The sequence below is a fragment of the Vulpes lagopus genome, chromosome 2, assembly GCF_018345385.1.
Source record: "Vulpes lagopus strain Blue_001 chromosome 2, ASM1834538v1, whole genome shotgun sequence".
Lineage (NCBI taxonomy): Eukaryota > Metazoa > Chordata > Mammalia > Carnivora > Canidae > Vulpes > Vulpes lagopus.
This window is the reverse complement of record NC_054825.1, coordinates 36,248,756-36,275,929: the sequence shown is the minus strand read 5'-3', so window position 1 is coordinate 36,275,929 and position 27,174 is coordinate 36,248,756. Positions and strand designations below refer to the sequence as shown.

Sequence of the window (27,174 nt, the reverse complement as noted above, 5' to 3'; positions counted from 1 at the left end):
GATTTAGTTTCTTTCAACTTCTGGATAGGTGGGATTGCCTCTATCGTTCTCCATTCCAAGTGTACCTCTCCTGAATGGTAGGACAGTTATTTGTCCTTGGTAAGGGAAGACTATACTCCTATCAAGTATCATGATTGATTAGCATAATGCCATAGTAGGGAAAAAATGTTAGATCAAGAACTCAATTCTGGTGAGATTCTTCTTAAATGAACTCATAATAAAAAAATGCAGACTTCCAGCTCTTACTTTCCATGACTCAATTATTACTTGGGTTTATAACCAATTCCGTTGATTTTGGATTATAAGTTCCAAGATAAGGAGTTCATGACCACACTAAACTCTCTGGTCATCTGTTTATACATTCAGCCCCTAGATATGTGGGATGCCTATTTGTGAGAAGTAAGTCAAAAGCCCCTTTCTTTAGTCATAGATTTAAGAAAAGAATTTCTTTTTTTTAATAATAAATTTATTTTTTATTTGTGTTCAATTTGCCAACATACAGAATAACACACAGTGCTCATCCCCTCAAGTGCCCCCCTCAGTGCCCGTCAACCATTAACCCCCACACCTCACCCTCCTACCCTTCCACCACCCCTAGTTCGTTTCCCAGAGTCAGGAGTCTTTATGTTCTGTCTCCCTTTCTGATATTTCCCACACATTTCTTCTCCCTTCCCTTCTATTCCCTTTCACTATTATTTACATTCCCCAAATGAATGAGACTATATAATGTTTGTCCTTCTCCGATTGACTTACTTCACTCAGCATAATACCCTCCAGTTCCATCCATGTTGAAGCAAATGGTGGGTATTTGTCATTTCTAATGACTGAGTAATATTCCAATGTATACATAAACCACATCTTCTTTATCCATTCATCTTTCCATGGACACCGAGGCTCCTTCCACAGTTTGGCTATTATGGACATTGCTGCTAGAAACATCGGGGTGCAGGTGTCCCAGCGTTTCATCGCATCTGAATCTTTGGGGGTAAATCCCCAACAGTAGAATTGCTGGGTCGCAGGGCAGGTCTATTTTTAACTCTTTGAGGAACCTCCACACAGTTTTCCAGAGTGGCTGCACCAGTTCACATTTCCACCAACAGTGTAAGAGGGTTCCCTTTTCTCCGCATCCTCTCCAACATTTGTGGTTTCCTGCCTTGTTAATTTTCCCCATTCCCACTGGTGTGAGGTGGGATCTCATTGTGGTTTTGATGTGTATTTCCCTGATGGCAAGGGATGTGGAGCATTTTTCTCTGTGCTTGTTGGCCATGTCTATGTCTTCCTCTGTGAAATTTCTTTTCGTGTCTTTGCCCATCTCATGATTGGATTGTTTGTTTCTTGGGTGTTGAGCTTAAAAAGTTCTTTATAAAAAAAAGTTCTTTATAGATCTTGGAAACTAGCCCTTTATCGGATACGTCATTTGCAAATATCTTCTCCCATTCTGTAGGTTGTCTTTTAGTTTTGTTGACTGTATCTTTTGCTGTGCAAAAGCTTCTTATCTTGATGAAGTCCCAATAGTTCATTTTTGCTTTTGTTTCTTTTGCCTTTGTGAATGTATCTTGCAAGAAGTTACTGTGGCCGAGTTAAAAAACGGTGTTGCCTGTGTTCTCCTCTAGGATTTTGATGGAATCTTGTCTCACATTTAGATCTTTCATCCATTTTGAGTTTATCTGTGTGTATGGTGAAAGAGAGTGGCCTAGTTTCATTCTACTGCATGTGGATGTCCAATTTTCCCAGCACCATTTATTGAAGAGACTGTCCTTTTTCCATTGGATTGTCCTTCCTGCTTTGTCAAAGATGAGTTGACCATAAGAGTTGAGGGCCCATTTCTGGATTCTCCCTTCTGTTCCATTGATCTATGTGTCTGTTTTTGTGCCAGTACCACACTGTCTTGATGACCACAGCTTTGTAGTACAACCTGAAATCTGGCATTGTGATGCTCCCAGCTTTGGTTTTCTTTTTCAATATTCTCTTGACTATTCAGGGTCTTTTCTGATTCCACACAAATCTTAAGATGATTTGTTCCATCTCTCTGAAGAAAGTCCATGGTATTTTGATTGGGATTGCATTGAATGTGTAAATTGCCCTCGGTAGCATTGACATTTTCACAATGTTAATTCTTCCAATCCACGAGCATGGAATATTTTTCCATCTCTTTGTGTCTTCCTCAATTTCTTTCAGAAGTGTTCTGTAGTTTTTAGGGTATAGATCCTTTACTTCTTCGTTTAGGTTTATTCCTAGGTATCTTATGCTTTTGGGTGCAATTGTAAATGGGATTGACTCCTTAATTTCTCTTTCTTCAGTCTCATTGTTAGTGTATAGAAATGCCACTGATTTCTGGGCGTTGATTTTGTATCCTGCCACGCTGCCAAATTGCTGTATGAGTTCTAGCAATCTTGGGGTGGAGGCTTTTGGGTTTTCTAGGTACAGTATCATGTCATCTGTGAAGAGGGAGAGTTTGACTTCTTCTTTGCCAATTTGAATGCCTTTTATTTCTTTTTGTTGCCTGATTGCTGAGGCTAGGGTTTCTAGTACTATGTTGGATAGCAGTGGTAAGAGTGGACATCCTTGTCATGTTCTTGATCTTAGAGGAAAGGCTCTCAGTTTTTCCCCACTGAGAATGATATTTGCTGTGGGCTTTTGACAGATGGCTTTTAAGATGCTGAGGAATGTTCCTTCTATGCCTACACTCTGAAGAGTTTTGATCACTCTTTGAAGAGGAATGCATGCTGTATTTTGTCAAATGCTTTTTCTGCATCTATTGAGGGGACATATCGTTCTTGTTTTTTCTCTTGTGGATATGATCAATCACATTGATTGCTTTATGAGTGTTAAAGCAGCCTTGTATCCCGGGGACAAATCCCACTTGGTCATGGTGAATAATCTTCTTAATGTATTGTTGGATCCTATGGTCTAGTATCTTGTTGAGAATATTTGCATCTGTGTTCATCAGGGATATTGATGAATTATTGATATAATTCTCCTTTTTGGTGGGGTCTTTGTCTGGGTTTGGAATTAAGATGATCCTGGCCTCATAAAACGAGTTTGGAAGTATTCTGTCCCTTTCTACCTTTCGGAACAGCTTTAGTAGAATCGATATTGTTTCTTCTTTAAACGTTTGATAGAATTCCCCTGGGAAGCCATCTGGCCCTGGACTTTTGTGTCATGGGAGGTTTGGTGACTGCTTCAATTTCCTCCCTGGTTATTTGCCTGTTCAGGTTTTCTTTTTCTTCCTGTTCCAATTTTGGTAGTTTTTGGCTTTCCAGAAATGTGTCCATTTCTTCTAGATTGCTTAATTTATTGGTGTATAGCTGCGCATAGTATTTTAAAAATTGTTTGTACTCCTTGGTATTGGTTGTGATCTCTCCTTTTTCATTCGTTATTTTGATTAGAGTCTTTTCTCTTTTGTTTTTAATAAGGCTGACTAATGGTTTATCAATTATTAATTCTTTCAAAGAACCAACTCCTGGTTTTGTTGATCTGTTCTATGGTTCTTCTGGTCTCTATTTCATTGAGTTCTGCTTGAATCTTTATTAACTCTCTTCTTCTGCTTGGTGTAGTTTTATTTGCTGTTCTTTCTTAGTATGGAGGGTCTTTAAAAACTAAAAATAGACATATTTTTAGGATCAACTCTCCACATACAGTAAAGGCTTCTTGAATTCCTCTGAGCTCTCTGAGATTCCGGCTGGGCCTGAGAAAGAAGGCTGCCTCAAGGATCAGCTAGCCTTAGCAATAGGGAGACTGGGAGAAAACATGACTCTTAAAGGAGCTGCATGGGTGAAGGTGCCATCTGGGTTCTATGTTGGCTCCTATGTCCATGGAGCAATGCACAGCCCCTCCCTCCACAACCTGGATCTTGGGAAGTACGGGGCCCTGGTGGTCTGCGAGACATCTGAGCACAAAGCAAGCCTGGAAGATCTTGGCCGCCGCCTTGGGCAGCATGTGGTGGGCATGGCCCCTCTCTCTGTTGGCTCTTTGGATGATGAGCCTGGGGGAGAGGTGGAAACCAAGATGCTGTCCCAGCCATACTTGCTGGATCCCTCCATCACATTGGGACAGTATGTGCAGCCTCAAGGAGTGTCCATAGTAGACTTTGTGTGGTTTGAATGTGGAAAAGGTGAAGAGGCAGCAGAAACCGAATAGGTTCCAGAGACTTGGCCCAGGAGATGTTTATTCTTGGCTCTGAACATCATTCCGAGAAGTTATTTCCTCAGCCTCTACAAACCCAGAATTTGTTTTTCATTGGAGTTTATAATGCAATGATATCCTCAGTGGGAAGAGTCATTAAATAAAATTTCTATATAATAAAAAGAGAAGAGAAGAAATGGGTAGGAAATATCAGAAAGGAAGACAGAACATGAAAGACTCCTAACTCTGGGAAACGAACTAGGGGTGGTGGAAGGGGAGGTGGGCGGGGGGTTGGGGGTGACTGGGTGATGGGCACTGAGGTGGGCACTTGACGGGATGAGCACTGGGTGTTATTCTATATGTTGACAAATTGAACACCAATAAAAAATAAGTTTATTTTAAAAAGACAAAAAACATTTAACATATTTGGTATATGTATTATACTGTATTCTTACAATAAAGTAAGCTACAGAAAAAAATATGGTTAAAAAATCAGAGAAAATACATTTATAGTACTGTACTGTATTTATTGGGAAAAAAGTAATCCATGTATTATAAGGATATTTGTGTAGTTCAAACCCCTTTAATTTTGTTTTTGCTCTGCACCCTTCTACAAGGCTCTCTTATCCATGGCTCTCCCTTGCAGTATTCAGTGCCTCCCTGTATTTTTACTCTTCCCAACAGAATTAAAACAGATTTCAGTCATACAAAATCCTGTATTTCAGGCAAGATATTAATGATGAATCTGACTTAATATGCTATATACAACCAAGTCTATTATTAACAAATAAAAACTTCTAAGGCCAAGTAAATTCATCTCAGGTGCTTGAATTAGTGGCCCTGTGGCAGGCCTTTTAAGATATCTTCTTTTGATAGCCTAAGTCATTTCCTATTTTGGCCATATTTATTGGTAAGTTAGCTTTGTAATAGAAGTCAGATTCTTAGTTTCAGGATTAATCTCTGCCCATTAGATATTTCTCAAGCTGGGAGCTTTTCCCTACTAACACCAAAACCTCCTTTTTCAAACACATCATCTTGTTTTGCCAAATGCTTCATCTAATATTTCCCCAGAACGGTTTTAAATCAGCAGTTGTACTGAACATTTTTTGACTCCTGGAAACTGACATTACTGCATTTCACTGCCTGTTAAATAGGCCTATTAGCTGAACATTAGCAACTTTTCTCCCTTACTTGCTTTGTCAGGGAAAATTAGACCCTGAGAAATGATCGAAATATAATGCCTATGGCCAACCTTGTCCTGGCTGAATTTTCCATGGTGATAACCAGTAACTCATGAATGTGGCATAGTTTAAAGACTTCCAAGGAAATTGCCTCATCCAATCTTCTGGAGGAGTGGGTTGTGCCTTGGAGAGAAAAGATTTAACAAATTATCATTTCTTACGTGGTTGCTCTGTTGATCTTCTTCCTTCCTTCAAAGGAATGAACCAGACATAGGTTCTGACATGGTGGGTTGATTTAGGGAAGCTGATTTTGCTGGTAACAGAGTGGCTAGGTATGGAAAGCTTAGAAAATAATCAGCTGTGTCCTGGGAAGCACTGAAATTCAGAAATAGATAAGTGGACTCCTTATCACATGGGGAGCAAAGCCAAGAACGTTCAGAGCCAGTTTTACATTGTAAAATGTAACTTACATTGGGTAAGAAGTTAAAAAAAAAAAGATGGGGAAAAGCCAAGAAAATTCATCTGACTGGAGGTGAAAGGACAAATACATGTTTTCCACTAACTGTTGGTTTGTGATTTAACATCATTTAATTAGCCAGGACTAAATTGTGTACAACCTTAAATGTATTCTTGGAGAAATCCTCAAATTTCTCCAAATGTAACTGTATAACTCTGTGTGTGTGTGTGTGTGTATGCACATGCATGCATGTGCATGTGCAGTGTGCAGGCGCAAGCACATTAACATATGCATGCTAAGGGGGCGTGCCATGATAGTAGTGGAGATATGAGACTGAGTGAAAAAAATAACCTCAAAGTTACTTTATTTCAACCAGACTTTTCTGCAGGATTCTAAAAAAAGAAATAGAGATTTTTTTACTTAGAAAAGGTCATATCAATTAATAAAATAATAGCTTTGGGATGCCTGGGTGGCTCAGTCTGTTAGGCATCCAATTCTTGATTTTGGCTCATGTCATTATCTCAGGGTTGTGAGGTCAAGCCCCTCATTGGATTGAGCACTCAGTGGGGAGTCTACTTGAGATTCTCTCTCTCTCTTTGTTTCCCTTTCCTGCTCTCAAGTTAAAAAAAAAAACTTAAAAAAATTGCTTTAGACCAAAGTTTTACTTATTTATGAAGAGATATAATGGTCAAATAGATACAGATATTTTAAGTGGATCATAGCCTATCTTTGCATCCTGATTAGTTGCATGAAAATAAGTGGGGAAAATGGCCAATTCTCAAAATCACAACCTCCAGTATGATAAAAACCAGAAAAGAAGCAATTAACCCAGAAAACAAACATTTAAAACTTACATAGAAATTGTCAGTGATAGCTTAGGTTGAAGTCATTCCAATGTCAATTCGTTTAACAATTGTTCACAAATTAAGCAGTTTATAGTATGTAGCAAATGTCCAGGGAGAAATCTGGTGTTTTTGATTGATTGAAGCATTACAGAAATTTCTAATTTAGGATTTTAGAGATGCAGGGATTTGAATGGTTACCAATATAAGAATGATCTGTCCTACTTCTCAGCCACTTAGCTGTTAGTTTGACTCTTGAACTGGAGGGGATTATATTTTTTTGTGAAATGAATCATTCCACTGTTGAACAGTTCAAAAAAATCATGAAGTAGATGTTCCTCTTAATTTCTTTGCATCTGTAAATTTGGCCCCTGGAGAGGAATTGTGATAGCAGCAGCCAGGACACTGAATCAGCAGTCACAAGTTGGGGCTAATATTCTAGCTCTTCCATTCACTAGCTTTGCTCCCTTGTAACCCTTCATTACCTTTTATCTGTTTCCTCCTGAATGAAAATTGGAATAAAAACCCATTTTTAGCATAGGGGACTGTTACGAGGTTTTAAGAAATACCACAAAAGTGGCTTGAAAATCAGCAAATGTTAAACACAGTGTTCTTGCTCATGCTAACAGACTTACATAAAATTAAACCTACAGTCCATTTCATATATCCACAATGAGACTGATTTCAGTAAGCTAGTGATCATAAGATTATGTTCTAAAGGCCCAGGAATTGTCCAATGCATGAACAGTTTAGGGTTTTGGTATAGTTCAATTACAAGCTCAAAAATCTATAATTTGCAGAATTTTGCCCTTTTTTCTCCCCTCTCTTTAATGTATTGGATGCCTGGGTAGCTCAGTTGGTTCAGCATCTGACTCTTGATTTTGGTTCAGGTCATGATCTCAGGTCTTGAGATTAAGCTCTGCATTGGACTCCATGCTCAGCAAGGAGTCTGCTTGAGATTCTTTCCCTCCCCCTCCCCTCATTCACTCTTTCTAAAATAAGTAAATCTTTAAAAAAAATTAATGTATTATTTGCCAATTTCTACTTACCTGGCAGTACCTTTAATCTCCATGACCTCTGAAAGTTAAGGGTACAAACTTTTAATTATAAGATGAATAAGTTCTGATAGTCTATTAACTAGCATGATGATTATAGTTAACAATATTGCATTGTGTCCCTGAAATTTACTTAGATAGTGGATCTTAGATGTTCTCACCACACATTCTCAAATAGCAACTATGTGAGTTGATAGAGGTGTTAATTAGCTTGATTGTGGTAATCATTTCACAATATGTATGATATATATATATATATATACATATATATATATATATATATATCAACTCATCATATCTAGATACCAAATATTTAGTTTTTATTTGTCAATTATACATTAATATGGCCAAGGAGGGGGAAGTAACTCTACTGTTAGATCTACTATATAACAGATTCATCATTTTTATTTATTTATTTTTTTAAAATTTTTTTTATTTATTTATGATAGTCACACAGAGAGAGAGAGAGAGAGAGAGAGGCAGAGACATAGGCAGAGGGAGAAGCAGGCTCCATGCACCGGGAGCCCGATGTGGGATTCGATCCTGGGTCTCCAGGATCGCGCCCTGGGCCAAAGGCAGGCGCTAAACCGCTGCGCCACCCAGGGTTCCCAGATTCATCATTTTTAAAAGAATCGGACCTTTTATTTTGTAAGTTTGGGATTTCAGAATCATTTTAAAGCCAAAGTTCAATTAAGTGGGAAAGTACAAGAGAGGATCAAGTTTTAATAGCTAAAATAATTTCAATGTTCATCTGAAAATTTTTCTTCTAGATTAAAACAAATAAAATAGGGATTGTGCTGCTTTGCCTTCTCTGTGACTTCTGAAAACTTGGTACTAAGAGACCAATAGTTAAAGGGAATATTAAAAGAAAAAATGTTCACATAGTGTTTGCCTTGTCCATATCACTTAACTGAAATCTTCAGTCTGATATTATCAGTCAGAGAAATGACTTAGTATCTCCCACAGGCCAGTGATGATACCTGACTGGATGTGGCTGCTTCTGTGACTCAGGTGCCTTTTCTCTGCCTGTTTTTAACACAGGTATTCTCTCCAAGGTGGGGAGAAGTGAATAGCGTTGGTCTAATATGGAGATGGACCAGGAAACTGATCACATAGGAAATTATAAGGTAAATGATTGTTTTGAAGGGTGTTATGGTCTATATCCATGGATACAGTATTTACAAATACTTAATCTCTTTAAATCCCATTAGTATTATAGAATTAGACTCAGAGGACTTGACAGACTTGGACTGAGCAAGGAAGTGGCAGATCTGGGTCCCAAACTCAGGTCTTTGGACCTCCAAATCTCCAACTCCGCTGACTCCACTGTTGACAAACACATACTGCATTATGATATAGCTCACATTGCTGTTATTAGGTTTAAAAATCTTTGGCATTATTTACTTGTTCTTATTAATGGTCTCCCAAACTTGAGTATAACAACCATGCTTGATATTCATTTTTTCCAAAGCACCTAACATGCTCCCTTATTAAAAAAAAAAAAGTTAAAGAAAATGCTAAAATAGTTGTCATTAAATCATAGTTAATATTTAGCTTACTGTCATCAGTTGCTATTTAACAGATCATGATATATGCATTTTGACAGATAGCAGAGGTACAAATCCAATGCAGGGAACGTGGAAGGAAATCAATACACAGTTCTGGGAATTTTGAACTTAAATTCCTAAGGGGAGCTGAGATTGGGCTCTTGCAGGAACCCCTGAAGAAGAAAGACTAGGCTAATGGTATGAGGGTATGTAAGACAGGAGTTACACTTTTACAGCATTTTACCATTTGGCCAGTAGACCTTAATTAAGCACAGAGAAGAATTTCAGGGGAACTGACGGACAGAGTCTTTTTGAGGATCTTGTCACACTGATCTTGTTACTTGCTCTCCATGAGTACTTTTTGCTGCCACATCTTTGACTTAGGGGATGTCGCTCTGGTTTTACCAGATGAGACACCTCTCTTCTTCCTTTCATCTCTTCTTTCCTTCCCTCTCTTTCTTTCTAGAGTGAAAATGGCTATAATCTGTAATGTGCATCTAATTATACAAATAATATTTAGAAATCATAGAAAATAAAACCAAATTAAAAAATTAAAGAAAATAAAACAGTCTCTTAAATGAATTTTAAGAAATAACCTCCTTTCATATACATGGCTTTTCAAACTTTTTATATGTATAAATGTACACAGTGTAAAACATAATACTGCTTTATCAACTTCTGTGTTAACTTATTAGCATTGCTTCTAATAGCCGTGGAAGACACCATGGCATGCTACAGCCCGTATATGAAACTAATTAGTTGTTAGTGGGCATTTAGTTTTTGTAATGAACATCTTCATACATTTTTGTTAATTTGTTTGATTTTCAATGGATAAATTCATACAAATGTAATTTCTGGGTCAAGAGAAATGCAAATTTTGAAGGCTTTTCAAACATATTTTTAAAAATCTTGAGAAGTCTGTTAACAGGAGCATCTTTCTATTATCTCCAATATAGTTTTTTATCAAATTTCTTAATCTTTTCATATGAGTCCAAAAGAATAGTTCAATTGGCATTTACTTAATTACTAGTAAAGTTGATTATTTTGAAAGTAGAGATGGGACATATTTTATATTTTTATTTCTTTTGTGAATTTTCTATTCATGTTCTTCCCGTGGTATTTTTTTCCTGATTGGAAATATACTATATAAATACTTATGGCTGGATAATATTTTAAGATAGAAACTTCATTTTGTTTATCTTGCATTCTCTTGCCACTTCTCCACCTAAACACCCTCCATTCTGTCCTCTCTCCATTTAAGCAGGTGCATGACTGTGCTCTATTGCCTTAGTGGAGGGGGGAGATTTGAGGTATAGAAAACAGAAGTAACCTCTAAGAAATTCTAATTTACCTTCCATCTCCCCCACCTCAAACCCTTAGACTCATTGAGGAGTACAAGATTTGAAAAAACTGGCTAAGTGCCCAGAAGAAGTGGGAAGGAGTTTTCTCCTAGACCAAAAAGTGATTCTTCTGTCTGGGGGAATTAGCAGTATTTGATTTGACAATCAACTGTTTATATCATATTTATGAGTGAATGTAACTAATTTTGGTAGACAAGTTTACAAGAAGCAGGTCTTTTATTGAGACTCTTCCACATAAACACATCGCAGAAACATGTTATATTGTTCACAACCACTGCTATTATTTGTTTAACTTGCCCACCATGAAGTTAATTAAGGCAGGTGGTTGGTGGGAGATAGGGTGGTGTGTGGAAAGGACATTCTCAGGACATCAGAAAGGTCATCTAAGGGGATCCCTGGATTGCTCAGTGGTTTGGCGCCTGCCTTCGGCCCAGGGCATGATTCTGGAGACCAGGGATCGAGTCCCGCGTCAGGCTCCCTCCGTGGAGCCTGTTTCTCCCTCTGCCTGTGTCTCTGCCTCTCTCTCTCTCTCTCTCTCTCTCTCTCTCTGTGTGTGTGTGTGTGTGTGTGTGTCGCGAATAAATAAATACAATCTTAAAAAAAAAAAGGTCATCTAAGATCTATTTCCATCTCTGTCACTGACTGACCTTGGACAATCATGGATCTTCTCAAAACTTTCCTGTGTGAGATAACCAGTAACACCATTGGGAGAATATCAATTCAGATTCCTGTCACTTATCGGACATTGATTGAGTGCCTGCTATACCAGTCACTGTTGTAAGCACAGAAGCTTTAAGAAAGAAAGAAACCACTTCTTGGCTTTCAGAGAATGTAGACTTATACACTGGGGTTTAGAATACATTGTAAAACTCATATTTTTATAGAATCTATATTTATATGCTTTATATGAAATATTTAGCATAATTTCACAGCAATATTATTCAATGCTCTATTTGAGATGTGAACAAAAAATTGTGGAACAAGAAAACTAATAACTGATTGTTAATGGGTTATATTATCTCTCTAAAACAAATGGTTTAGTACTACTTGATCTTCTTTTTTGAAAAATGATTCTTATTCAGTGCTTGATGATCTAACCTGCAGACAGTTTCTGTTCAGAAAATCAGGACAGCAAAGGGAACCTCAAGTTGAGGACAAGTATCTACCCATAATTTACTATTAGATAGCTCAAATGAGAGGGAAAAAGTAATTGTAAATGATAAAATGAGAGTTTTGTTGGACTTCCTCATATTTAACCTTATAATTTAGAATCTTTTTACTTTTTTTCACCCAGCCATGCTGACTTTAGGTACCCTGATTTAGGTGGCAGCTTGACTATTGAAGGGTTGGCTACTCTGAGGTACAGATCATTCCATGAGCTTCTCTTGTACTTTTGGGCATTTCATTCACGCATTCCCACTATAAAACTAGCAAATGTGGACAAAGAAGAGAAAACCAAACAAGCCCAATTTGGAAATTACTAGCAAGAGTTTTGTGGCAGAAGGCTGTTCAAATGAGGTCTTTCCTTGGGCCCCCCTCTATATTCATACAAGTATTTAAGAGTTGGCCTTATATCTAAAGTTCATTTGGGAACCTTCATGCCATTAGAATTATGGTCAACGTCTCCAGTCTCCCCATTTTCAAATTGAGAGTCTAAATAAATTAAGATTTTTCAAAAGCCATCTCCTTTGTCAAGGTTCGCTAATCCTCTATTAGAAAAGTTGAAATCGGCAAGTTTGGTGACTTACATGCATTTGAAAAATCAATTAAAAAAAAGAAATACCTACTGCCAGCCACGGCAACTGCAGACGAGTTGAAATCCTTTCAATTTCTCTTGCTATTCAAAATGGGTCTCTAGTGTTTTTGCACTTTAGCCAAAAGCTTTTAGGCTTAGTATAAAGCCTTCTGAGTGACAAAATAAAATGTATGTGCATTTTCCCATCACATATCTTCAAGCCAGATTTTCCATGTTTAAAAAGAAAATAATAAAAATAAAAGACTTAAGAAGGTCCTGGTCACATGCAGTCAAAATAGCATTTCACTCGGTTAACATTGTTTAAGCTGAATATATGACTGATGTTAGTTTACCCAAGTAGTTTCTTATATTCAGCATCAAAAGTGATTCAACAGTCTGCATTAGCTTGAATACTCTTTTTAGCAAATGTAGAGTTTTAAGAAAATTTCTAGGGACTGTGGCATTTTTAAGATTTATGCTCATTGTATTATACAGTATTAGATTTTCATTCCTTGAAGGATGGTGCTTAACTCTGTTTTTTTGACTACAAAAGGAAAACAGGCTTAGATCAAGTTTGTGCCTGTGCATCAGTGGGGTTGGGGCAGTGGGGTTACCGGAACAAGAAATAACTGCTGTGCCCAAGGTCATGTAGCACCAAGCACATATTGCATACCTTATTTAATCTTTATGATAGGCTTACAGATGGTGGCATTACTCTTATTTCACAGACAGAACACTAAAGATTAAAACTATTACATTACTCACAAAGATCATATAGCAAACACACAACTACATTATGATCCCAAGTTGAATCTACTCAGAAGCCTAAGTGCTCCATGCTGCCCATAGTGGGAGCTCAGAAAAAAAGGAAATTCCTCTCCCTGCTGCATCCCTCACAGAATGGCCATCCGATTATTCTGGTAGCTTACTGGAATGTGTGCCAGATTTAGATCAGAGGAACTTGGTCTAGGTCTAGTAGGACTTCGCATCTGCTTGGTTCAGTGCTGGGGTTTGAGAAGGTGAGGTCAGTCATCATGTTGCCTTCAAGCATTAAGAGTGAGGTCAGCTCTTTCTCTTAAGCTTTAATATTAGGACCTGCCTGCTCAAAGATCATTTCAGGATCAAAATGACCTTGTTTTCTCTGGGAAAGGACTTGGTAAATGGTAAAGCACTTTGTTGCTATAAGGATTGCTTTTTAAAAACTGATAGTCTCATATATTTTCCTCTGCTTTAAGGCATGGAAGACATTTAAGTTATAATGTTAAATGGAAGTGGTAAATCTACTGAGCCACCAATGACCTCAACGATCACATACAATCCATTGTGAGATTAGTTTTCTGGTCATCTACTTTAGGCTCAATGAGAATTCATAGGGGATAGCATAGGTTTTCATTGCTTTTTTAGTATGTTTGCATTAAGAATACTCATGAAAAAAATTAGAAATAAATTTTGGGATTAAAAATAAATTGTCATTATATAAACAATTATCAATACTTATATTTGGATGATGTATTTCAGAGAAGCCTTCTATTTGTCTCTTCTCTCCCTGGCAAGTAGGCATGTGTGTGTGTGTGCATGTGTGTGTATGAGAGAGAATATTTAATAGGGGTTATTTAATATATACAGCTTTATATTCTGCTAATTTCACATAATGATATATTGAATTTTTCTATGTTGAGATTCTTTTATCTTTCATAGCTGTATAACAGTCCCATAATTTTGGACTTAGATTATTTCCATTTTTTTTACAACTCTAAATGATGTTTAGTGAATATTTAATGTTTCTGATGACCAGAAATTCTGATGATCTCTTTAGGGTAGACTTCTTGGAATAGGTGAAAGGACAGCTTTTCAAAGGCTCTTTATGCATAATGCCTAGGTTCACTCTAGAAAATTGATACTAGTTAATACTGTCACCAGTTGTCTCTGAAAATAGAGCTTCACTTTATTCTTGCTTACACTAAATATTTTTGCAAGCTCAATATTTTTAATAGATTAAATAGACATAAAATTACATTTCAACAAATTAATCAGCACAAACAACATAGGGTGACCAAATAATTACAAAAACTGTCCATAGTACACTGAAAGTACACATATAGTGATTAATATGGAGAATCACTATTATATCCCCAACTTTTTGCTATTCCACTATAACAACTCAGCAAAAAGTTGCCGATAAAGTCTGATACCCTACATTAAAGGCTATACAAACACTGTCTATATTGAATTTTATCATTGTGTTAAATCATAGCTGAACTGGTGACTAACATGTTGCTGCTTATTAGGTTTGATTTGTAATTCTTTGATTTTAGTGATAGGAGCATTTTTAATACACTTATTGGCCCTTTCTTCTCAAAAGACAGCATTGTGCAGTGGTCAAGAGGATCATCTTTGGAGTCAGTCAGCCAGGTTTGAATCTTGGTTACTTAGTGGGTATTTAACCTGTAACAAGTGATTTAAACTTTCTGTCCATTATTATTCATTCTCACATAAAAAATGAAGGTGCTATTAATAGTGTGTATCTCATAAAATTAAGTCATATGAGTATTTGGTATATCAACCCAAGTGCATATAAGAATGTTTGGCATGCATATCATACAATACATAAGAATAGTAGTTTTTAACAAAAGGTAACTTGATTTTGCAGTATTCTTTTCCCCTATTGTAAGTAAAAAAAAAAAAGCAAAAACATTAATAAAAACATTAGCTTTATAGTTTGTGGTTTTCCTTCTTTTGGGGAGCAGACAGTAAAAGTGAGACTCAGAAATGGCACAGAAAAACTTGTCTTCTTTCTCTTTCTGCCCTGGTCAGCCTAGATATCACCTTTTATCACTGGTATACTAGATAGTGCAATGGAGAGAATCTAGGACAACAAAGGTAATTGAGTATGTACATGTAATGAATTCAGCTATGTGTACACACATCCAGGGTATCTCAGGGCACCCAAAGTATTGGTGTGCTCTTCTGAAGGACCTCACCCTTTGTGTAGACGAAGGATGAAACTCCTTCACAGTTTACTTAAGGTGATGGGGTTAATGTAAGTCAGACTGCAAGACTTAATGATTTTGGCTTGTCAGTCCACTTCTGAGATTGGGATCTAATAAGTCATCATGCTGTGCAATTCCCATATGGAATGGTTGCTGGGCAACCAGACTGTGATTTGGTAGAAATAGTAGGCAATTCTTTGAATCATGATCCCACTTGACCATTTTCACTAACATATTTACAGTTCATCACATTCTCTTCCATTTGGTTTTCTGGCAGTCTAAAGCCAATATTCTCCAACTAAAAATACTTTCAAGTCTAATGAAATTTCCATTTCTCACACTTGTTCATTTTCATCAGCACAATTCCTAATGGGTTGCCAAGACATGTTTTCTTCCTTTCACTGAAGTTATAGCCATAACTTTACTTAAATTCAGAACTAGAATTAAAGCTTCATGAAGATCTAGAGGCCAGCCCTATAGATGGCTTATAAATGCCCTAAGGCATTCATTTCTAAGCTGCATGTAAGTTTTGTTGTGATGTTGATATAGGCAGTGGTACGATGAACTAGGAAATCAGTCATCCTTTGATTAATTCCACAGAAGTCACCTCCTTTGTTCAATCACCATTCCACAGATATTTTTTAAAATTTTATCCATTTGTGGGGATCCCTGGGTGGCTCAGCGGTTTAGTGCCTGCCTTTGGCCTAGGGTGTGATCCTGGAGTCCCAGGATCGAGTCCCACGTTGGGCTACCTGCATGGAGCCTGCTTCTCCCTCTGTCTCTCTCTCTCTCTCTCTCTCTCTCTCTCTGTCTCTCATGAATGAATAAATAAAACCTTAAATTTTTTTTTATCTATTTGAGAGGATGCATGCACTCACACAGGAGAGGGGAGGAGGGGCAGAGGGAGAGGGAGAAGCAGACTCACCACTGGGCAGAGGCTCAATCCCAGGACCCCAGTGACCTCAGCTGAAAGCAGATGCTTAACTGACTGAGCCACCTAGGTATCCTTCCACAAATATTTTACTTCTTTTTTTTTTTTTGTAAAATTTTATTTATTCATTCGAGACCAAGAGAGAGACTGTGTGTGAGCAGGGATAGAGGAAGAAGGAGGAGGAGCAGACTCCCCACTGAGCCGAGAGTGAGATGTGGGACTTGATCCCAGGACCCTGAGATCATGACCTGAGCCAAATGCAGATGCTTAACCATCTGAGCCACCCATGAATCCTCACAGATATTTTCTAAGTGTCTGCTATGTAGCTAGCACTGCGCTAGGCTCTGAGAATTCAACTGTGAATATGACAGAGCCTCTGCCTTCAATTTTCTTGTTGTCAAATGGAAGAGACATATGAGGGGAGCAACCTTTATCATACAGAGGGACAAGTGTGATATAGCACAAAAGGGGGGATAGTTAACCAAGATGTAGGAGGTCAGAGAAGAGTCAGAGTCACAATACAAAATGTGAAAAGTGAATTAACACAGAGATTAGAGAATGGAAAAGGATTTCAGGCAAAGGGTACACAGTGTACAAGACTGAAAGAATTCACAGTAGGATTGGGAATGTGCAAGTGGTTGATTATGGCTAGAGAATGATGGGAGCATGAGAAAATTCAGATGGATGGTGTCTGCATTTGGAGAGGGTGGTATTAAGTCTCTTCACTAAGGTTCTGTCTCACAACTTTAGTTTTCCATCCCACACAAAAAGAGAATGTTTTATGCAACTTGGTTACTGCCCTAAAATGTTAGGAACTGTATCCAATGAATAATAGGGTGCCATCATCATATGATCCAACTTATCCATATATGTTTTTTTGTATTCAAGATGGTAACTTTCTCCTTAGGTTAAAACATGGATTTTCCACATTTCAATTTATACCAAATTGATAAGTAAACACTTTCTGTTCATTATCTCCTAGCAGCTTCTTTCCCAATTGTGTACCCAAGGCATTTGGTATATCCAAGGTCTTGATTCTCTTCTGTTGCATGGTATGATCCTATAGGTAGGCAAAACACCATAGGTGGTCCTCAATGAAAGTAATTGCCCACAAGATATATTAATGATGTTACCAGAAACCAATGACTACCCTTCAGGGTATCAACCTGTACTATAAAAGCAGCTGAAATTGATCAGTCTTCCTGGATATTCTCAATTTTCTGACTTGGGAGAAAATGTGTTCAAATGAGCACTGAACTTTTGAATGGGAATATTATTCCAGGGCTGAGGAAAGCAACATTTATGCTGATTCTTCTACTTATGCTGTGGTCACCCATATAGATTCCTCTCCTTCAGGTACAAGTGTGTGGAGAAACTTGCTTTCTATTAGCATATATATTTACATATAAATATAAATACATATAATATAGTGATATTATTAGCATATATATTTACATATACATATAAATATAGCATATAAATATTTACATATTTACTTTTCTAGTCTTCCAATCACCATGTTCAAGAGAGTTCTCTAAAAATCCATGTTTTGGAACAGTGATTAGCTGGAGCAGTGATTTCTCCTTCATTTATCCCCAAAGCCACCTCTAATACCCTTGAGTTAAAGAGCAGAAATCAGTTCACAGAGGAGGAAAGCAGATGCTGTTACTTGACTCATTCAGGATAGCACAACAAGTTAGGGATGGTGCTGAACATAGAGCAAACTCACCAGGATTACTGATTGAATGGCAATTCTATTTGACCAGACATTAGTACTTTGGTTTGCTTTCTGCAAATGCTTTTAGAATGTGGACAGTTTTCCTTTAATTTGAGAAATCAGTTGTCTCAATGGATAAAATTCCTATAATGATAGTGGCAAATATCATCACTTGCTTTGTGCTAGGCACCGTGCTTTGTTCTTTGCAGGTACCATAACATTTAATTCCCACCATTTACTAATTGTGAGCTAAATCTTACTATTCTTATTTTACAAATGAACTGATGACAGCCTACAGTAATTGCATAACTTTGCTCAGGTCACAGAGCTAACAAGTCCAGAGACGTGTCCATCTCTTTCATAGCTTTATCCCTAGTGTTAGCACATAGTAGACATTGCTTGAATATATTTTAATAAATAGTCATGAGCTATGGAAATTGGAGAAAATTGTGGTACAATAAGGTTTATGCCCTCCCCATCAGTCTGATCTTTCCTACAGAGATGCCTGGCACACTATTCCTCTTCCAAATCTGCTCATCCCTTTACTATGTCTGATGACTGTTCTCAATGTCCCTCTGCCTACCTTTGGGTAGCTGATGTTATGTCTACGCTATCTTTATTTGACCCACTGTCCTTTTCTTTTTCTACCCTGTTGCTCCCTCTGCCCGACCTCTATTTTGTTCTTCTTTCTCTTATCCAAGATCTTTTGTCTTACTCTCTTCATCTATTGGAACATAGACTTTGGAGGCAGAAGGTCCTGGATTCAAATCCCAACCTGTCTGTATCCTAGTGGTATCACTTTGTATTTAACCTCTCTTTAACTTGCCCAGATATCTACAAAGGTAACTCACAAGTACACAATCCACAAGCCTCTGAAAAAAAATAAAATTAGTGTGTGGCAAATATTTTGATGATTACTGATGAACCATTTTTAGTGTGTATGATTTTTTAAATTCCATTTAGTATGATGAGTCACGTTTCACTGCAGACATTATAATTGGCCTCCCAAATGCTCTACTAGACCCCACTTTGTTATAGAACATGTGGCATATATGCACCTTATTATCTTTTAAAATCCAAACAACTCTGAATCTGGAACACATATGGCTTTCGAGTTTTGGATGAGGGATTGCATATCTGTATAGTTTTTTGTCAGGATTATGAGGATTAGAAAATGAACTATTGGGACTTCATCAAGATAAGAAGCTTTTGCACAGCAAAAGATACAGTTAACAAAACTCAAAGACAACCTACAGAATGGGAGAAGATATTTGCAAATGACATATCAGATAAAGGGTTAATTTCCAAGATCTATAAAGAACTTTTAAAACTCAACAGCAAAGAAACAAACGATCCAATCATGAAATGGGCAAAGACATGAACAGAAATGTCACAGAGGAAGACATAGACATGGCCAACACGCACATGAGAAAATGCTCTGCATCACTTGCCATCAGGGAAATACAAATCAAAACCACAATGAGATACCACCTCACACCAGTGAGAATGGGGAAAATTAACAAAGCTGGAAACCACAAATGTTGGAGAGGATGTGGAGAAAGGGAACCCTCCTGCACTGTTGGTGGGAATGTGAACTGGTGCAGCCACTCTGGAAAACTGTGTGGAGGTTCCTCAAAGAGTTAAAAATAGATCTTCCCTATGACCCAGCAATTGCACTTCTGGGGATTTACCCCAAAGATACGGATGCAATGAAACGCCGGGACACCTGCACCCCGATGTTTCTAGCAGCAATGTCCACAATAGCCAAACTGTGGGAGGAGCCTCGGTGCCCATTGAAGGATGAATGGATAAAGAAGATGTGGTTTATGTATACAATGGGATATTACTCAGCCATTAGAAACGACAAATACCCACCATTTGCTTCGACGTGGTTGGAACTGGAGGGTATTATGCTGAGTGAAATAAGTCAATCGGAGAAGGATAAACATTATATGGTCTCATTCGTTTGGGGAATATAAAAAATAGTGAAAGGGAATAAAGGGGAAAGGAGAGAAAGTGAGTGGGAAATATCAGAAAGGGAGACAGAACATGACAGACTCCTAACCCTGGGAAACGAACTAGGGGTGGGGGAAGGGGAGGTGGGTGGGGGATGGGGGTGACTGGGTGACCAGCACTGACAGGATGAGCACAGCACTGACGGGATGAGCACTGGGTGGTATTCTATATGTTGGCAAATTGAACACCAATAAAAAATAAATTTATAAAAAAAAGAAACACCAAGTAGTATGTCTAAGTCATAAAATAAGGGGAGCTAAAATTTGAAACTGGATCTGTATAACTTCAAAAGAATTACTTCTATTCTTTTGGCGATCTGAAAATGATTTTTGCTGATCTAAAAAAAAGAAACTCTATGGCTTATTTAACACATTGGCACATGGTAGGCACTTGGTAAATTGTGGCACTTAATTTCAAAAAGTCTCTTGTTAATTTATATTTTTACATTTTTCCTCTTATGTTGAACACAGAGTATTATGCATGTGTAATAAAGCAGAGCAAGACAAAAGCCTTGAATTGCAGCTTTTAAAAAATCCTTCTAAAATTATTTTTAGTTCACTCATGACTATTGTTATGATGTCTTTAGCAGTTTACTAAGCTACTATCTTCATTAATGCCCCCCCCCCTACACCTAAAAATTATTTTCCAGGCTTGATCTGATATCTGCCTACCACTTCAGAAACAGTTTGGTCACAGAGAAGACATGCAATGTGTTTAATTAGACTTGAATTCTCTGCCCTGGGAAATTGCTCTGTAGAAGCGGGGTTTGCTTTAAACATAACTCAGTATTTTGAAATAGAAAGCTAAGCGCTACAGCTCATCTGGAAGAAATTACACATAATGGCATCAAGTTCACTAGCAGTAATAGGAAATGTGATGTCCTCCGGTGGGTGATAAAATGGGATAAATGCAAGACCATGCTGCCTCTTGGAATAATTGCTGTGACTATGCATTATGTATTGTGAAGTTATAAAAGACGAAAAAGTAAACTTTATTATTGGTGTTAAAGAAGCAAAAAAGAAAAGGAAATGTGCATAAAAGACCACAGCTGCTATGACCAAATGTACCAAAAAATTGCCTGCATTTCTTTCTGAAAAACAACTAGAACTATCCTTTGAGGGGCACACTTACTCTCCTCCCAGCCATAATTGCAGTAACAACCCCCTTCAGTGTGTCTGAGTTTTATCTTCCTGAGCAGTCCTAAATTTCAGACTGGAGGCTGTATCCTGACCTCAGAACACCTGGGAAACCCATCTCGAATGCTGCTCTGGCACCCAGCTTTGTGCCAGACATGGAAGGAAGGCATTTGCGGGAGATGAAACCTTATCAGCAGGACAATTTCCACCTCTGATGAAAACCCAAACTCAATCACTAGCCAGGCAGTGTTTCCCTCCTCTGAAACCTATAGTCTGTGTGCCAGTCTCACAGAAGTCACTCAATTCCAGTGACTACAGAAGGGCCGCTGCTGCAAACACCTTCATAATCAAGATACTTGTTGCTTGAAACAGACCGTTAAAGCCTAGAACTCAACTCTGTCATGCTTGGAGGAAAAATGCTTCCATAGTGCTTCCTACATTTAATCAAAAGAAACAAATCAAAGATTATACTTTGTTGTTAATGCATCCATTCTAAGCACAGCAGCAACATTTCCATCAAATTTTTATGTTGGCCCTCCAAATGATATTACCTAAAAACAGTTTGTAAAATGTCTGACTAGAAGGATGGAGCTAGATAAAGAAGTTAAAAAGAGCAAAGTCGCCAAAATCTATTTAAGGTGAGGTGAACTAGATAGAAACTGTCTATAGATTGAGTAGCTTGTCAATGGATTCCATCTCTGTATCCTCACATGGTGGGGAGGGAGAAAGACAGAGGGAGGGAGTGAAGACAATTCTCAGTAGAGGCTAACCATGCTTGTATTTTGATCTTGGCCTTCTAGTAGTCAGAATTATGAAAAAATAAATCTCTTGGTGAAGCCACCCCATCATTTGTTACAGCAGCCTGAGCAGATGAAGACAGGATTGAAATTAGGATAAATCTGAAATCGAATCAGTTAACATGGACACTAAGGACCACCCCTACTGGATTGTGTTACTTAAGTTTTTTAGTTGAATCTTTGAACAGCTGAACAAATGTGAGCAATCAGTTTTTTGCACAGACATAGTAACACTATGTTAAATCAAACCAACTGTGTTGCCCCTTTAGAGATCTAGTGACTGATATAAGTTTACTTGGAAGATGCCAGAGATAATGGCATCCTAAAACAGGAATATTGGTAGTGTTATGTAGATATTAGATATACTTTAAGAGCAGGAATAAAGAGAAATCACACAATCACAGAATGTCACAATTAGAGCTAGAGCCTTCATTTTTGTCTACCATGGTGGCTTTCAACCCACACTTGAAGTTCATATTTTGGGGAAAGAGACATGGGCATTTTAGTTGACTCAAGATTAGTTTTGTGAGGTGAGGCTCTCATTCTAGCTTTACCCAGAGTGTCAGTGGATTAATTTGTTTTACATATTGGGCCTTTGCAAGACTTCATTTGAAGAAAATGTTCTCAAACTCTTTGATCTATATCAGCCTTTCATCTTGCTAATGAGGAAATTTCTGAAGTTAAAGAGACCACCTTCAAACAAAAAGTACGTAGTTCTTTTCAGCTTCTCTGAAGAAATCAACCTTCCTGTTGCTTTTAGCATCAAGACCATGCTATGGCCTTCCTTCTGTCTTCTGTTTTCTTCCCTCCTCCTCAAAAGCCCATTGTCTTGTAAATGACATTAACTCAAGCAAACCCCTTCCACTCCCAACATGGGCAAAACAGAGAGAGCCTAAACCAGAGGTTGGCAAAGGACAATCTGTGAGCCAAATCTGGCCCACTACATATATTTTGTAAATAAAGTTTTATTGGAACACAGCCACTCATATGTGTTTATGTATTGTCTCTTTCATGCTATAACATTAGAACTGAATAGTTGCAATAGATACTGTATGGCCTACAAAACCTAAAATATTTACTATCTGGCCCTTTACAAGAAAAGTTTCCAACCTCTGACCTAAACTATCCTAGCCTACTGGTTACTTAAACTTGAAAGCTACAGCTTGGAAGAAATTTGATTCTGATATTTTTCCTTCTTGCTTTGCCAAGTCCTTGATTAGGTGATCTTTTGTGATACACTTCACCAAAAGAAGAAGCCACGCACGTCTAGGCAACACTGAGAATCTTTCAGAAAGCACCAACAACATCTTGAAGCTATTTTTCTTTTTTGATGTGTCTTATTTCTTTGATTTACAGTCACCCATTCAACATCTTGAGAATTAGTCACCAAGGGTTCTTATTGTCTTTATTTTCTGGGATATATTCAGTTTGACAGTCTAAAAGGAACATTTGAAATAATTTTATATATAATTTTCAATCTGTTGTAAATTGGAATGCTTTTGCCTAGATCTTGCTATGCTTTGTAGGAACATAGTCAAATTTATTTCCTTTTACCCCATGCAAGCTTAAGCATGCAGCTTCATCAATAAGGAGGGTGGCACAGAAATTGAGAGGCAGGAGGTTATAGTGGTATGGACAAAGGCTTTAGAACTAAACAGAAATTATAATTCCTGGCCCAATACTCATTAGGTGTGTGTTTGGGGGCAAATGATTTAGCCCCCTGAAGCCTCAGTCTTCATCTATAAAGCAAGTTTAGTTCCTACCACATGGTGACATTATAAGGACTAAATGCAGCTATGTATGTGAAGCTCCTCCCCAGTATTTGGCACAGAGATGTTTTCCACATTTTAATTACCTTCCTTTCTTCACTTTCTTCTCTTCTATCAGGCCTCTTTAATTACCAACATTTTAGAATATAGAAATCTGTTAGTACTTGGGACAGTAAATATTATGTGAAACAGTTGTTGGTGAAAGAGTAGGTTTAGCTAGCTCATGGTTATAGAGTCACCAAAGCCTGTTTCTTAACCCTGACAAGATTCAGAGTCCTCAGTTCAGCCACTAGATGGATCAAGTCCTGAAGTCCAGACAGGCCACTACTATGGTATGAATCACTTTCTACGTATATGTCATGTAGCGTGTTTCACATGTGTAAATTGAGCAGGAGAATTGAGACAGTATATGTGTTCTTGCAAGGGCCCAAAATATGTGGCTTATTGCCTCGATATTTTAAGTGAATGTGTTTTTAGTAAAAATGTCCCAGAATAATTAGTTTTCATTTTCACTAAGTCATACACAGTCATTGTAATTTAATTGATTGGATAATTTGTAATTAGATACAATTTGAGCTTCTATTTGTGGCTTACTTAGGAATGACATGGATTTTTTATAACTTTATTATCTCTGAGTTACCACTTTTTTTTCCTCTATAAGTTTGTTATTAGCCATTCCTGAGAAGAGAGGAATAGAGAGGGATGGGAGGGAGGAAACAAACAGTCTTACTGGCACTGGCTCAATTCTGATAGCAACGTTACTCTATTGTTTTCTAATGCAAGATTTGTGCTTCCACAGTGATTCACCAGAATCGAAACAATTTAGCTGTACTTTGGTGACTTGGGTCTTAGGAGTAGTAAAAGAGTAATTATTTTAAAAGCTACAAAAAGGGCAGCCTGGGTGGCTCAGTGGTTTAGCGCCTGCCTTCAGCCCAGGGAGTGATCCTAGAGACCCGAAAGCGGGATCCAGTCCCACATCGGGCTCCCTGCATGAAGCCTGCTTCTCCCTCTGCCTGTGTCTCTGTGTCTCTCATAAATAAATAAATAAAATCTTTTTAAAAAAATATAAATAAATAAATAAATACTACTAAAAGAGCCAATATCCATTTAAATTAAATAAATATGGTTTGCATGCTCTCTTGAGTTACATTTAGCATAAGAAATGACAATAGAAAGCTGCTTTGTTATTTATCCAAACACATAAAAAGCCAAAATCTTAGAGGCTTTAGTCTTTAACAATTGAAATAAGTACAGTTAAAGTTAGACATGGCAACTTTCCTAAAATTATTTACCCAATTTACTTTATAATTGCCTCAATGTCTTCCATGTGTCCTAAACTAAATGTCTTTTGCCTCATTTTTCATACATACTCCATCTGAAGTTGATTTTGATAGAAAAATCCCATTCAGTTGTGTGTGGACCACCAGAGGTCTTGGGTGACTGGGAGAATGGCTATGGCCAATTTTGCTTGCCTTTTGTATAAGACAAAAATAACACAGCTGTAGATGTTCTTCAAATGGACTGTCTCAGCAGCCCTGGGGTTGAACTGCTAGATAGTGGAACTCTGTAGAGTCAATCAGTGTTGCATGGATAGAGTGGAATTGACAATTGCCTTCGATCTAGGAGACTCTTGAGATCCACCTTCCTCAGCAGACTGTTCATCGTGCAGTGTATTTGTTATTTGGAACTCAGCTACATCCCAGAAGGTCAGCCAATGCTCTGAAACTGAGGTCTGTGGGTACTGGCTCCAGATTCTTTATAACAGATACCTAAACATTGGTGCTTGTTAATTAACTTGGAATTTTTACCCCTGATTTTTCTTCTGACTTAGCAATTGAAGTATGTCTTTAATGCTATCAAATGCTGCAATTAGCTTTGGTATATCTTGTATCCATTAAATTGGGCCTCAGTTTTCAAAATCCATTAGTAGTTATTATATGACAGTGTTTCTCTGACTGAACTTGGAGACAAGACAAATTTCAAGGAGATGCAGAGACCAGAACTAGCTGTTGGCGAACACATTATCTCTTCTCTCTTCCTGGGTGTTTGAGGTCTAGAGAAGTAGATGGGTTTGTTAGGCTGGCACCCTAGCTAGGTGTTTGGGTATAGTTCTAAGCACCCACAGGCAGTATATGTGCAGCTGAAAAGTAATTGACTGAGATAGAGTTCTGTGGAGTTTCCTGGTCAGTAGTGAGAGAATGTTAGTCTGGAACTGGGTAACTATTTTTAGAATGTTAGATGGTATATAACAAACAAGCTCCCAAATTGCAGTGGGTTAACACAATAAAAAGTTTATTTCTCACTAATTTAGCAGCCCGATGTCTTTGTTTCACAGGTGGCCTTCCATGTAATTATTCAGGGACCAGGCTACTTCTGTTCTCTGTCTTTACTTTCCCTTTTTTTCAGCCAGCACATGGGTAAAGAGAACTATCCTGGTAGTGACACACACCAACTAGTTCCCCTCATGTCTCACTGGAAAGAACTAGTTATAGGTTTCTGTATGGAGCTGAGAAATAGTCACTGGCTAAATTATCTTCTCCTAGCCAAGGCTCAACATGCAGAGGGAGAGCTTGAATCTTTGATTGATTGTTAGCCATCTTTGACACAATTACAGATTGAGGAAGGTTGAGTCTGAAAGGAAAACAAGGTGGAGGAGAGATGCACAAGGAAGGATACAGGGGAGTCTGAAGGAATTTCCCAGGTCAGAGTTTAGATGACTACAACAAAGTTTATACAATTTCTGAAATTGCTTAAAATGTTCTATTGACCATTAAAGGAATAAATTTGTACCAAACAGGATTAAAATTTTTTTTCCTTCTTTCATTTATCTTGGCCTTTATAGAACTGACATGGGAGTTAGTTTTTTTGAGTCCTCTCTTTCTCATCACTGTACATACCCATTAACTTCTTTATTTTCCTTTTAGGCTTTTGTTTAAATTCCGGTTAGTTAACATATAGTGTTGTATTACAGTTTTAGGGGTAGAATTTAGTGATTCATCACTTGAATATAACACCCAGTGCTCACTAGCTGCCCTCCTTAATGCCCATTGCTCATTTTCCCTATCCCCCCATCCACCTCCTCTCCAGCGTCCCTCAGTTTGTTCCCTATTATTAGGAGTCTCTTAGGGTTTTCTTCCCTGTTTCTATCTTGTATTTCCTTCCTTTCCCCTATGTTTATCTGTTTTTTCTTAAATTCCACAAATGAGTGAAATCATACAGTATTTATCTTTCTCTGACTTATTTCACTTAGCATAGTACACACTAGTTCCATCCATGTTGTTGTGAATGGCAAGATTTCATTCTTTTTGGTGGCTAATACTCCATTTAATATATATTTAATATATAAGATATAAATATAAATACAATATATATTAAGTATAATATAAATACAATAATATGTATTTATTATATTTATTATATAAATGTAATAATATATTATATATAAATTAATATACATATTAATCCATTCATCAGTCGATGGACATTTGGGATCTTTTTATATTTTGGCTATTGTG

General features: G+C 37.6%; 1 protein-coding gene across 1 annotated transcript in view; it reads left to right on the top strand.

The window, feature by feature from the left end:
* LOC121476977 (elongation factor Ts, mitochondrial-like) overlaps window positions 1–4,140 on the top strand; it is a 98,677-nt gene extending 94,537 nt beyond the window's left edge. The window contains exon 2 of the mRNA XM_041731137.1: window positions 3,622–4,140. Coding sequence (XP_041587071.1) covers window positions 3,622–4,140 — 519 coding nt within the window. The remainder of the gene's footprint in view (window positions 1–3,621) is intronic.
* Window positions 4,141–27,174: the final 23,034 nt, after the last annotated feature.